At 43.8% G+C, this 13,947-nt stretch overlaps 1 protein-coding gene across 2 annotated transcripts; it reads right to left on the minus strand.

The window, feature by feature from the left end:
• Positions 1 to 876: 876 nt before the first annotated feature.
• Positions 877 to 3,256, minus strand: LOC121536854 (NAD(P)H dehydrogenase [quinone] 1). Of its 2 annotated transcripts, none has more exons than XM_041844451.2 (7): positions 3,165 to 3,256; positions 2,845 to 3,009; positions 2,553 to 2,683; positions 2,282 to 2,395; positions 1,947 to 2,048; positions 1,444 to 1,755; positions 877 to 1,192 (listed from the first exon to the last, which is right to left on the minus strand). In XM_041844451.2, the coding sequence occupies exons 1-6, from the start codon at positions 3,178 to 3,180 to the stop codon at positions 1,456 to 1,458; spliced, it is 828 nt and encodes a 275-aa protein (XP_041700385.1). In that variant the 5' UTR covers positions 3,181 to 3,256; the 3' UTR covers positions 877 to 1,192; positions 1,444 to 1,455. The 2 variants fall into 2 exon arrangements, with proteins under 2 accessions (XP_041700385.1, XP_041700386.1); XM_041844452.2 differs by having other exon boundaries at positions 1,584 to 1,755; positions 3,165 to 3,255.
• Between the last annotated feature and the right edge of the window lie 10,691 nt (positions 3,257 to 13,947).

The following is a 13,947-nucleotide window of genomic DNA, read 5'->3' on the forward strand; positions in this document are numbered from 1 at the left end:
CAATCACATTTTATGCCACAGAGATACCGTGATTAGATCCTGCAGCCCATGTCGTGCCATTCATGTCGCAAGGATCTGTACGCAATACCTGGAAGCTGAAAATGTCCCAGTTCTTCCATACTCAGACATATCACCCATTGAGCATATTTGGGATGCTCTGGATTGACGGTGTTCCAGTTCCCGCCAATATCCAGCAACTTCGCACAGCGGGACAACATGCCACAATCAGCCTGATCAACTCTATACAAAGGAGATGTCGCGCTGCATGAGGCAAATGATTACACCAGATACGGACTGGTTTTCTGACCCACGCCCCTACCTTTAGGTATCTGACCAGATGTACATCTGTATTCCCAGTCATGTCAAATCCATAGATTAGGGCAAAATGTATTTCAATTGAATGATTTCCTTATATGAACTGTAAATTGTTGCCTTTATGTTTCTCCCCCCCGTGTATAAAACAAATATTTGATTAGCTAGCCAATTGAGTTGATAGCAAGCTGAAGTTTTTAGCTTGGGCTGAATAATGCACATTAGTTGTTACTTGTTGGCCACAAGACCATTTAACAGGTTGCAGTTGTCTGTCACTTGTTTTAGTGTGGAAGGGTTATAACGTTTTGAACATTTGTGATTTATGCACCCTATTCAGGCGAATGTCTGAACTCCTAAGGCTTGTGCGTTCATTATGGAACGACTGGATGGAAACAGGTCTGGGGCAGTCCTACATGAAATGTATCATATTTGTTCAATTAGGAACAGGGAGATCGCCCCAGCGTAATGTGGCACTTTGAAGCGAGGGCACAGCCCCTTCATTGTCGCTTTGTTCTGACAAAGCAGCAGTTCCAGACTCAAGAATGAAATCTAGCAGATACCAGGTCACATTCAGGATTACTTTACTGCAAAAAGCCTAAATTGGAATGAACAAGCAGAGTAGTCATACCACAATGCAGTAACTGCTGAACATCACCCTGATTTAAAGTCAGATTGTGAGACTCCTTCTCCTAGCGACTACATGTCAGACCGTCTACATGGCACCATTTCCTCTCTGTATGAGGTGGAGGGCGTCGAGTGGCAGGGTACAGGCCCTTCGTAGTGACCCAAACCAAAGCCTCTTCTCTGGCAGAGAAGGGTCTGAAGCCTCAAGCCACACCCAGCCCTTCAGTGGGAGCAGGCATAAAGGTCAGCAGCATGTCTGTGTGGAGAGGGTATAGAACTGACACGTAAACTACAAAAGTAATGATGTAGATGAAAGAACTGTAAAAGCCTGAATTTAGTCAAACTATTTCAAAAGACGTTTGAATTACCCAGTTGACTACTTAAGCTACCTAGGAAAAAGCATTTAACACCACACTTGTTAAAGTAGACACCATTAAGTTTAAGGAAACAAATATGTATTTGTGGTTTAGAGCATAAACAGCATGTATAGAGAAGAGCAGGACATTCCTATATTTTCCTTCACACCCCAGCTTTGATCTGGCTGTTGGGTGGGAGCGGCTTGCCCAGGTGGATTCCGACAGACAGGCCAAACTCATTGGCTGCGTGCTTCTCCTGGACATCCTCTTTGAGATGGAAGCCCCACCCACCATCAAAGCTGTCCGAGGGGGTGAAGGTAAGCGGCATTTCTCCGAGAAGCCCTTGCAGCCGTGTGCACCATGCCTCCAGCATGCTGTCTCGAGCCTCAACGGGGATGTGGAGTGGAGCCCAGAAGATCTGAGGAGCCAGAACCTGGAAACCACAGTAGTGCAGGATGCCATTCTACAGGGGGAGAATAAACATGCTCAAGTAGATATTAACACATTAATTGATTTGGTCAAATTATGCAATCCTTCATCAATATTAGTACTTGCCAATCTGAAAGTCAAAAGCAAAGATCCAGTGGGGATAACAGATGAAAGCTTAGGCTCATTACTGTAGAGCAATCTACATGCCAGCCAAGCCTAACATACCCGCAGTGGCCACAGGGTGACATTCATGTCTCCATTGATACCATTGGCACTGAACATAGACTCCTGGGATCCAGTGGTGAAGGACAGCATGGCTTTCTTGTCCTGGAGGGAAACAACGTGAGGAGACATTGATATGAATGGACCACAGAATGGGAGGAACCTTGAAGGAGCATGTAAACCAACCATTTGTGGTGTTATTAAAAGGCCCATTGCAGTAAATGTCTCCTGTGTCATTGAACAGCAGCTGACGTAACAGTAACAGCAAAATCTGAGTCATTTCTTGATCATTGCTGGTTGAAAATATAATCTATGTAGGCCCTACATGCATCCCCTACCTTGAAGATGCCCTGGCTGTACCTCTTTTCTGAGGTGTAGGCAAATCCCAGTGTGAGCACCCGGTCCATCCAGCCCTTCATGATGGCAGGAACAGTGAACCAGTACATAGGAAACTGAGAGATGAGACACTAGTCAAAAACCAGTACCTGGAATGGGTGCATTTCAGCCACCATCCAAAAAGCACTAAAGGCTCTACACTTAAAATTAGGTTAGGAAAATTGGCTTCATCAACGTAAGCCTAAGACACTTAACAGTACTGCAGGAGATCACCTGGAATATGACAAGCTCCGCTTCAGAGAGTTTGCAGTGTTCCTCAGTGATATCAGCAGAGAGTCGGCCCTCCTTCCATGCCAGCATGGTCTCCTCTCCATACTGGAAGTGCTCAGCATCCTTCACCTCCCCTGATAAATCATAACAGACTGAGACTAAGCAAGTTGAGGTAGAAAAGAAAAAGCTCTTGCCAACAGAAAATTGTTGTGACCTTAAGCATTTAATAGGCACTCAAGCTTACACACTTATATCATTCACTACTGTAATTAAGTAACGCATGGTTCAGACTTACCAGTGATGTCGTCAACAGTAGCAGAGGCTTTAAACTTCATGGCGTAGAGGTCAGACACCTCCACCTTACAGCCCTGAGCAGTCAGAGCTGTCACAGCTGCATCTTTAGCTGCAGCGTTAAATGACCCAGTACACTGGTGGGCGTACACGATCAGAACCTTCTCGGCTGCAACCAGATCAGATAAGCCACATCAAAGTATTGAAGATAATGCTTTTCTTACTCAATGAAATAAACTCATTTCTTCTACCTTAAAGACAAAGTGAAAATGGCATCTAATCTGGAACACACAAAAGCGTTTAGGACTCTTACAAATGACTCACCCATTTTGTGTGGCATGGTCTTCTGCTTGTGATGAGCTAAGGGTCAAGGTGACTTGGAAGGAAACTAGCTGAGACTGACAAGGCTGAGACTGCTGCTCTTGTAATGCTCTCTGGACCAAACACACCCTCTCACACAGCTGCCTGTCAATCAGCAATCACGCTAATCGTCTGTCAGTCAATCAATCAAGAAGTCTGTCATATCTCTTTCTCCCCAGGAGAATCTCAATTGATTTTGTTCGACTCCTCAGGTCCTTGTGGACTCCCGAACTATATGTGTTGAGTGTTGAAAAGAAATTGAGCTGATTATAGATCAGTGTGTTTACATGTGTTGTGGGTGTGTTCGCTATAGGTGCAGATAGGGTTGCAAAGGGAGGGTATATTTCTGGTAACGTACAAAGTTGAAGTTAAGTAACTTTCAAGGATTTTATGTAATTTATAACATGACATCTAGTGCCATTTTTCTACCCAGATTATCACAGGTGTCTGTAATTATCTCTGGCCCTTTGTGTTGCCTTATTACATGTAAAATATATAAAATAATACAATACGATGATTTTAAAATAGAAAATATAATGACAAAGCTGTAAAAGATTATCCTAAATATAACCTATCAACTTAGTGAATACCATTGGTGTTTAAGATGAGGGTTTCAGCCAGGGGCGGACTGGCCCTATTCCTGGTTGGCCAGTCTGATTGGACCTGTGTTGGCTAGTCTGATTGGACCTGTGTTGGCCAGTCTGATCGGACCTGTGTTGGCCAGTCTGATCGGACCTGTGTCGGACAGTCTGATCGGACCTGTGTTGGCCAGTCTGATCGGACCTGTGTTGGCCAGTCTGATCGGAGCTGTATTGGCCAGTCTGATCGGACCTGTGTTGGCCAGTCTGATCGGACCTGTGTTGGCCTGTCTGATCGGACCTGTGTTGGCCTGTCTGATCGGATCTGTGTTGGCCAGTCTGGTCGGACCTGCATATAGCCTTGGTCCATGGCGTTAGAACACTGCATGCACACATACCAACTGAGAAGCAAAAACACCATCTGAGACATTCACAGACCGGGCGCCCTCAGCGCTCACTGTCTGCCGCTGGATGCTTCTAAAAAATACAGGACAAAGACCAAACAAAACAATGGTGCATAAAGAATTCAGATATGACGTCTTTGTTTGAAAACTATCCAAATACTTTATAAAATATGCCACGTGACATGGTTCAATGTGCCACTTTTCGTTCTTTTCAAATTGCAGCCGTCTTCGAGCTAAAATTGGGATCATCTGCACTGAGTGTACAAAACATTAGGAACACCTTCTCTTTCCATGACATAGACTGACCAGGTGAAAGCTATGACCCCTTACTGATGTCACCTGTTAAATACACTTCAATCAGTGTACATTCATTTTTTACATTATTAGCTCAGAAAGTGTTTTGCATCATTACATACAGCCGGGAAAAACTATTGGATATCAGAGCGGCGGTAACCCACCAGCATTACGACCAGGAATACGACTTTCCCGAAGCAGATGCTTTGTTTGCTCTCCCCAGGGCAACTGAACTGATTCCAGCGGCTGACCCAAAACATCGCCTGCGAAGGAGAGGCACTCGGAGCGGCCTGCTGGTCCGACTTAGGAGGCGCGCACACCACCCACCGCTTCCAAGTATTCTACTCGCTAATGTTCAATCTTTAGTTAACAAAGTCGACGAACTACGGGCAATGATTTCTTTCCAGAGAGACATCAAGGCCTGTAACATACTCTGTTTCACGGAAACATGGCTCTCTTGGGATATTCTGTCGGAATCGGTCCAGCCAGATGGGTTCTCAGTTCATTGCGCAGACAGGAATAAATATCTCTCCGGGAAGCAGAAGGGCGGAGGTGTGTGTTTCATGATTAACGACTCATGGTGTAATTGTAGTAACATAGAGGAACTCGAGTCCTTCTGTTCACCCGACCTATTATATCTCACAATCAAATGCCGACCGTATTATCTCCCAAGATAATTTTATTTGGTTAAAGTCACGGCCATGTATATCCCCCCTCAAGCCGATACCACGACGGCCCTCAAAGAACTTCACTGGACCTTATGCAAACTGGAAACCACATATCCTGAGGCTGCATTTATTGTAGCCGGGGATTTTAACAAAGCAAATTTGAGGACTAGGCTGCCGAAGTTCTATCAACATATCGACTGTTGTACTCGCACTGCTAAAATCCTCGACCATTGCTATTCAAACTTCCGGGATGGTTATAAGGCCCTCCCCCGCCCTCCTTTTGGCAAATCTGACCACGACTCCATTTTGTTCTCCCTTCCTATAGGCAGAAACTCAAACAGGAAGTACCCATGCTAAGGACTATTCAACGCTGGTCTGACCAATCAGAATCCACGCTTCAAGATTGTTTTGATCACGCGGACTGGGATATGTTCCGGGTAGCTTCCGAAAATAATTTAGACATATACACTGAAACAGTGACTGAGTTTATCAGGAAGTGTATAGGTGATGTTGTACCCACTGTGACTATTAAAACCTACCCTAACCAGAAACCGTAGATAGACGGCAGAATTCGCGCAAATCTGAAAGCGTGAACCACCGCATTCAACCATGGCAAGGTGACTGGGAATATGGCAGAATACAAACAGTGTAGCTACTCACTCCGCAAGGCAATTAAACTGGCAAAACATCAGTATAGAGACAAAGTGGAGTCGCAATTCAACGGCTCAGACACGAGACGTATGTGGCAGGATCTACAGACAATCACGGACTACAAAAAGAAAACCAGACACGGCGCCGACACCGACGTCTCACTTCCAGACAAGCTAAACACCTTCTTCGACCGCTTTGAGGATAACACAGTGCCACTGACGAGGCCCAATACCAAGGACTGTGGCCTCTCCTTCTCCATGGCCAACGTGATTAAGACATTTAAGCATGTTAACCCCCACAAAGCTGCCGGCCCAGACGGCATCCCTAGCCGCGTCCTCAGAGCATGCGCAGACCACCATTGTTACTGTACCCAAGAAAGCAAAGGTAACTGAACTAAATGACTATCGCCCTGTAGCACTCACCTCTGTCATCATGAAGTGCTTTGAGAGACTAGTCAAGGATCATATCACCTCTACCTTACCGGTCACCCTAGACCCACTTCAATTTGCTTACCGCCCCAATAGATCCACAGACGATGAAATTGCCATCATACTGCACACTGCCCTATCCCATCTGGACAAGAGGAATATCTATGTAGGAATGCTGTTCATTGACTATAGCTCAGCATTCAACACCTTAGTACCCTCCAAGCTCATTATTAAGATTGAGGCCTTGGGTCTGAACCACGCCCTGTGACACTGGGTCCTGGACTTCCTGATGGGCCGCCCCCAGGTGGTGAAGGTAGGAAACAAACCTCCACTTCATTGATCCTCAACACTGGAGCCCCACAAGGGTGTGTGCTCAGCCCCCTCCTGTACTCCCTGTTCACCCATGACTGCGTGGCCAAGCATGCCTCCAACTCATTCATCAAGTTTGCAGACGACACAACAGTAGTAGGCTTGATTACCAACAATGACGAGACCGCCTACAAGGAGGAGGTGAGGGCTCTGGGTGTGTGGTGCCAGGAAAATAACCTCTCACTCAACATCAACAAAACAAAGGAGATGGTCGTGGACTTCAGGAAACAGCAGAGGGTGCACCCCCCTATCCACATCGACGGGACCGCAGTGGAGAAGGTGGAAAGCTTCAAGTTCCTTGGCGTACACATCACCGACAAACTGAAATGGTCCACCCACGCAGACAGTATGGTGAAGAAGGCGCAACAGAGCCTCTTCAACCTCAGGAGGCTGAAGAAATGTGGCTTATCACCTAAAACCCTCACAAACTTTTACAGATGCACAATTGAGAGCATCCTGTCGTGCTGGAGAGCCCTGCAGTTGTGGGAGGTGCAGTCTGCCGAACGCATTACCGGGGGCAAACTACCCGCCCTCCAAGACACATACAGCACCCGATGTCACAGGAAGGCCAAAAAGATCATCAAGGACATCAACTACCCGAGCCACTGCCTGTTCACCTTGCTATCATACAGAAGGCGAGGTCAGTACAGGTGCATCAAAGCTGGGACCGAGAGAATGAAAAACAGCTTCTATCTCAAGGCCATCAGACTGTTAAATATCCATCACTAGCACATTAGAGGCTGCTGCTGCCTATTGAAATCACTGGCCACTTTAAGAAATGGAACACTAGTCACTTTAATAATGTTTACGGTCACTTTAATAATGTTTACATACCTTGCACTACTCATCTCATATGTACAGTGGGGAGAACAAGTATTTGATACACTGCCGATTTTGCAGGTTTTCCTACTTACAAAGCATGTAGAGGTCTGTAATTTTTATCATAGCTACACTTCAACTGTGAGAGACGGAATCTAAAACAAAAATCCAGAAAATCACATTGTATGATTTTTAAGTAATTAATTTGCATTTTATTGCATGACATAAGTATTTGATACATCAGCAAAGCAGAACTTAATATTTGGTACAGAAACCTTTGTTTGCAATTACAGAGATCATACGTTTCCTGTAGGTCTTGACCAGGTTTGCAAACACTGCAGCAGGGATTTTGGCCCACTCCTCCATACAGACCTTCTCCAGATCCTTCAGGTTTCGGGGCTGTCGCTGGGCAATACGGACTTTCAGCTCCCTCCAAAGATTTTCTATTGGGTTCAGGTCTGGAGACTGGCTAGGCCACTCCAGGACCTTGAGATACTTCTTACGGAGCCACTCCTTAGTTGCCCTGGCTGTGTGTTTCGGGTCTTTGTAATGCTGGAAGACCCAGCCACAACCCATCTTCAATGCTCTTACTGAGGGAAGGAGGTTGTTGGCCAATACATGGCTCCATCCATCCTCCCCTCAATACGGTGCAGTCGTCCTGTCCCCTTTGCAGAAAAGCATCCCCAAAGAATGATGTTTCCACCTCCATGCTTCACGGTTGGGATGGAGTTCTTGGGGTTGTACTCATCCTTCTTCTTCCTCCAAACACGGCGAGTGGAGTTTAGACCAAAAAGCTCTATTTTTGTCTCATCAGACCACATGACCTTCTCCCATTCCTCCTCTGGATCATCCAGATGGTCATTGGCAAACCTCAGACGGGCCTGGACATGCGCTGGCTTGAGCAGGGGGACCTTGCGTGCGCTGCAGGATTTTAATCCATGACGGCGTAGTGTGTTACTAATGGTTTTCTTTGAGACTGTGGTCCCAGCTCTCTTCAGGTCATTGACCAGGTCCTGCCGTGTAGTTCTGGGTCCTGATCCCTCACCTTCCTCATGATCGTTGATGCCCCACGAGATGAGATCTCGCATGGAGCCCCAGACCGAGGGTGATTGACCGTCATCTTGAACTTCTTCCATTTTCTAATAATTGCGCCAACAGTTGTTGCCTTCTCACCAAGCTGCTTGCCTATTGTCCTGTAGCCCATCCCAGCCTTGTGCAGGTCTACAATTTTATCCCTGATGTCCTTACACAGCTCTCTGGTCTTGGCCATTGTGGAGAGGTTGGAGTCTGTTTGATTGAGTGTGTGGACAGGTGTCTTTTATACAGGTAACGAGTTTAAACAGGAGCAGTTAATGCAGGTAATGAGTGGAGAACAGGAGGGCTTCTTAAAGAAAAACTAACAGGTCTGTGATAGCCGGAATTCTTACTGGTTGGTAGGTGATCAAATACTTATGTCATGCAATAAAATGCAAATGAATTACTTAAAAATCATACAATGTGATTTTCTGGATTTTTGTTTTAGATTCCGTCTCTCGCAGTTGAAGTGTACCTATGATAATAATTACAGACCTCTACATGCTTTGTAAGTAGGAAAACCTGCAAAATCGGTAGTGTATCAAATACTTGTTCTCCCCACTGTATATATATATTTTTTTCATCATTCCATTCCTTTTACCTTTCGTTCCTCTGTCAAGTCCTTGTAAGTTGTTCCTGAGGGTCGCTAGCATTAGTGGATAATATTAGGCTAACGTTGTGCAATAATTTGTGACATGTTGCCTATTTGAATAATTATGGAACTCAGACCACATGTAGCAGGTTAAACCTTGAGCCTGGTGCACGATTCACGACGACTGGACCGTTCCATAATTAGTGAGAATTAAGGTAGATTTATAGGATCATTGTTCAACCCCCTATTTTTTTCCACCTTCCAATAATTTTATGGATTGAACTTGAATATGACAACTTTCAGGAGGAATCAAACCACTGTATTTTTTATTCATCAATATATTTAGTGAGTAAAGGTTCTCCAAACAGTTTTTTTTTATATACATACTTTCCTAACCCTAATATTTGCATTAATAATCTACAAGATCAGAGTATTTTTTAAATCTACTTTAATTAGTTTTTCATTAGCAAGATTGGCAAATTTAGGCATGACATGCCAGCAACAAACGCCGACCCTACACATCCAAGTATAACTGACCAAATCACAAAGACAAGCATTGTAATTTTGAATTCTGTAAAGTGAGTGTGGAAGAGGTGAAGGAATTGTTGTCTATCAGCAATGACAAGCCACCTGGGTTTGACAACTTCGGTGGAAAATTACAGATGATAATAGCGGATGATATTGCCACTCCTATTTGCCATAAGTTCAATCTTACAAGAAAGTGTGTGCCCTCAAGCCTGGAGGCCTGGAAGCAAAAGTAATTCCACTACCCAAGAATAGCAAAGCCCCCTTTACTGGCTCAAATAGCCAACCAATCAGCCTGTTACCAACCCGTAGTAAACTTTTGGAAAGAATTGTGTTTCACCAGATACAATGCTATTTTACTGTAAACAAATTAACAACAGACTTTCAGCAAGCTTATAGGGAAGGGAATTCAACATGCACGGCATTTACACAAATGCCTGACAATTGGCTGAGTGAAATTGATGATTTTGATAATAAAAAGATTGTGGGAGCTGTTTTACTAGACAATAGTGCTGCTTTTGACATTTTTGATCATAGTCTGCTGCTGGAAAAAGGTATGTGTTATGGCTTCCCGAGTGGCGCAGTGGTCTAAGGCACTGCATCGCAGTGCTAGCTGTGCCACTAGAGATCCTGGTTCGAATCCAGGCTCTGTCGTAGCCGGCCGCGACTGGGAGACCCATGGGGCGGCGCACAATTGGCCCAGCGTCGTCCAGGGTAGGGGAGGGATTGGCCGGCAGGGATGTAGCTCAGTTGGTAGGGTTGTGGGTTTGATTCCCACGGGGGGCCAGTATGAAAAATAAAAAATAAATAATGTATGCACTCACTAACTGCAAGTCGCTCTGAATAAGAGTCTGCTAAAATGTAAATGTAAAATGGCTTAACACCCCCTGCTATATTGTGGATAAAGAGTTACCTTTCTAACAGAACACAGAAGGTGTTCTTTAATGAAAGCCTCTCCAACATAGTCTGGCATTCCCCAGGGCAGATGTCTAGGCCCCTTACTTATTTCAATCTTTACTAATGACATGCCACTGGATTTGATGATTCAACAATTAACAAAGAGCTGCAATCAGTTTCAGAATGGGTGGCAATGAATAAGTTAGTCCTAAATATTTCAAAAAATGTTTTGGGTCATTGTCATGCTGGAATACCCATCCACGACCCATTTTCAATGCCCTGGCTGAGGGAAGGAGGTTCTCAACCAAGATTTGACGGTACATGACCCTGTCCATCATCCCTTTGATGCGGTGAAGTTGTCCTGTCCCCTTAGCAGAAAACCACCCCCAAAGCATAATGTTTCCACCTCCATGTTTGACGGTGGGGATGGTGTTCTTGGGGTCATAGGCAGCATTCCTCCTCCTCCAAACAGGGCGAGTTGAATTGATGCCAAAGAGCTCGATTTTGGTCTCATCTGACCACAACACTTTCACCCAGTTCTCCTCTGAATCATTCAGATGTTCATTGGCAAACTTCAGACGGCCCTGTATATGTGCTTTCTTGAGCAGGGGGACCTTGCGGGCGCTGCAGGATTTCAGTCCTTCATGGCATAGTGTGTTACCAATTGTGACTATGGTCCCAGCTGCCTTGAGATCATTGACAAGATCCTCCCGTGTAGTTCTGGGCTGATTCCTCACTGTTCTCATGATCATTGCAACTCCACGAGGTGAGATCTTGCAATGGAGCCCCAGGCCGAGGGAGATTTACAGGTCTTTTGTGTTTCTTCCATTTGCCTATAATCGCACCAACTGTTGTCACCTTCTCACCAAGCTGCTTGGCGATGGTCTTGTAGCCCATTCCAGCCTTGTGTAGGTCTACAATCTTGTCCCTGACATCCTTGGAGAGCTCTTTGGTCTTGGCCATGGTGGAGAGTTTGGAATCTGATTGATTGATTGCTTCTGTGGACAGGTGTCTTTTATACAGGTAACAAACTGAGATTAGGAGCACTCCCTTTAAGTGTGCTCCTAATCTCAGCTCGTTACATGTATAAAAGACACCTGGGAGCCAGAAATCTTTCTGATTGAGAGGGGGTCAAATACTTATTTCCCTCATTAAAATGCAAATCAATTTATAACATTTTTGACATGCGTTTTTCTGGATTTTTTTGTTGTTATTCTGTCTCTCACTGTTCAAATAAACCTACCAGTAAAATTATAGATTGATCATTTCTTTGTCAGTGGGCAAACGTACAAAATCAGCAGGGGATCAAATACTTTCTTCCCTCACTGTATATGTGGTAGTAGAGCGGTGGCCTGAGGGCACACACTTAATGTGTTTTGAAAAGTGTTATGAAATGTAAAGTCATGTAATATCTTTAATTGTATATAACTGCCTTAATATTGCTGGACTGCAGGACGAGTGAGGGGATCCTTAATAAATACAAAATACAATACCAGTTGGTGCTGAAATGGAGACGAATATGCATAGATTGCTTTCTTTCATTGATTCTTATATTCTGACCCGTTCTCTCTATGTATTCTAGTGAGTCTCTCGACAAAAGGGATGACTTAAGATAAATGTACTGAAAATCCCATTGAATGAAAACACCACAAGAAAATATGTTGGCCAGCAAGTGGGAGGGTTTTCAGCAGTTGAATGATATATATTTTTAGCGCGCAAGGTAGCTGCACCTGCATAGCGCATCACGGGCCTAAAAATGTTACGTCTGAATACCAAACACTGAGAAGTGCGTAGGAAAGGTGTGCATAGGAAAGGCATAAATGTCTAAGTCGGGATCGTGCCCATGTTGTATACGGAGGGGAAAAAGGTTGCCCATATTTTCAAGACCTGAGATATTTAATTGATTTATTTGATTTATTACATTTACTAGTTTATTTAGGCAATTTAATTGATTAGTTTAGGCTTGGTCTATTTAGTAGGCTATTCTGACTCACTCATTCATGGCTTTGGTTTAAAAGAAATAAGCACCGACACATCCTTTCTGATCGTCGTTACTTTTTTCTTTCTTTTTTAAAATTGTATTTTATTTTCCAGCTGCACTGTTTTAAACTGTAGGTCTATATGGCCTGTGTATGGTATATGAACAAAAGCCTGAATTAGACAAGTAATTTTACTAAAACAACTTTAGGCAAAGAAATAACCAATTTCATTAGCAAAAATATTCTGTTCATCACTTGAACGAAATCCTGAATTAGCCAACTAATAATGCTAATACAATTTCGAAAACAGTCAATTAATCACTCAGCTTGCTTATGTAGGGTTGTAAGGCACAAGTATCCTATTTTTTTTGAAAATCAAGTGTAATTGCAGCATTTTATTTACCCATGTTCTCGCTCAACTCCGGGACCACCCGTAGGCTAATGATACATTTATTTGCCAGATGCAGGACTCTGTAGTGTGAGAGGAGAAAGACTCTTGGACAGAAACATTCAAACCTCAATTAATTTACAAAAGGATAGTCTAATAGCTCGGCTAGGTGGGAAAGCTGCGGTCAGTCATCTAAGCCAGGGTAGGAGAACAGACTGATCAATAGGAATAGATTTTGATTTGTGCTACTGCAGTTCACAATGAACTAGCAAGTTGGGAGAATACGGTGAATACTGATGATACCAGATGGTAATAGCGTGTCGTTTTTAATTATTTTGTTTTAAGCCTTCCCTAAACCATTGACCTAACCTTTGGAATTAATGCATAAACCGTTAACCTTTTGAGTTGATCCGTAAGAAGCGCCTTCTTTTGTCATTTTTTTAACCCTGTAATTACACAGAATCCGTAAGAAGCGCATTCTATTGTCACGTGGAAAAAAATGACAAAAGAAGGCGCTTCTTAAGGATTATATGTATATGATTATATGAAATTATTTATTTCAGTTGTTGTGAGACTGGAATGTTACTGAACAGATAACAACAATAGCAAGAAGAATCTGGTGGCAATGGTAGAGAGTCAGGCGGAGAAGGACTTGTTGTAGAGGGTGAGGAGATTATGGTCACAATCATGGTTGGGAGGAGTATAGGCCTATGTGCTCACTGTGAATGGCCGACATGAGTGCCCTTCACACAACGTAATTGTTGATGAATAAAATGTTGACCTACAGAAAGCTTGGGACCCTCTTCTTTTCAACATTATCAACGGAGTCAGTGAAAGTGCATTGTAAATACGTTACAAAGCTGTGGGCCAAGTGTAAATCGTTTGGCAGCCTTACCTATTCCATCTTTGATGGGCTATCAGCAGGACAATAGACCCTTGCCAAGTTAATTTTTATGAACTTGAAATGTATTAAAGAATATTTTAGCTATAATAATACTAATTATAATAATACATAAGAAGGATATCAAGGAGGGTAGGAGGAGTGCATGCTGTGTGCTTGTTACAGTATTTGTCTCAAACA

This window comes from Coregonus clupeaformis, chromosome 23 (genome assembly GCF_020615455.1).
Source record: "Coregonus clupeaformis isolate EN_2021a chromosome 23, ASM2061545v1, whole genome shotgun sequence".
NCBI lineage: Eukaryota > Metazoa > Chordata > Actinopteri > Salmoniformes > Salmonidae > Coregonus > Coregonus clupeaformis.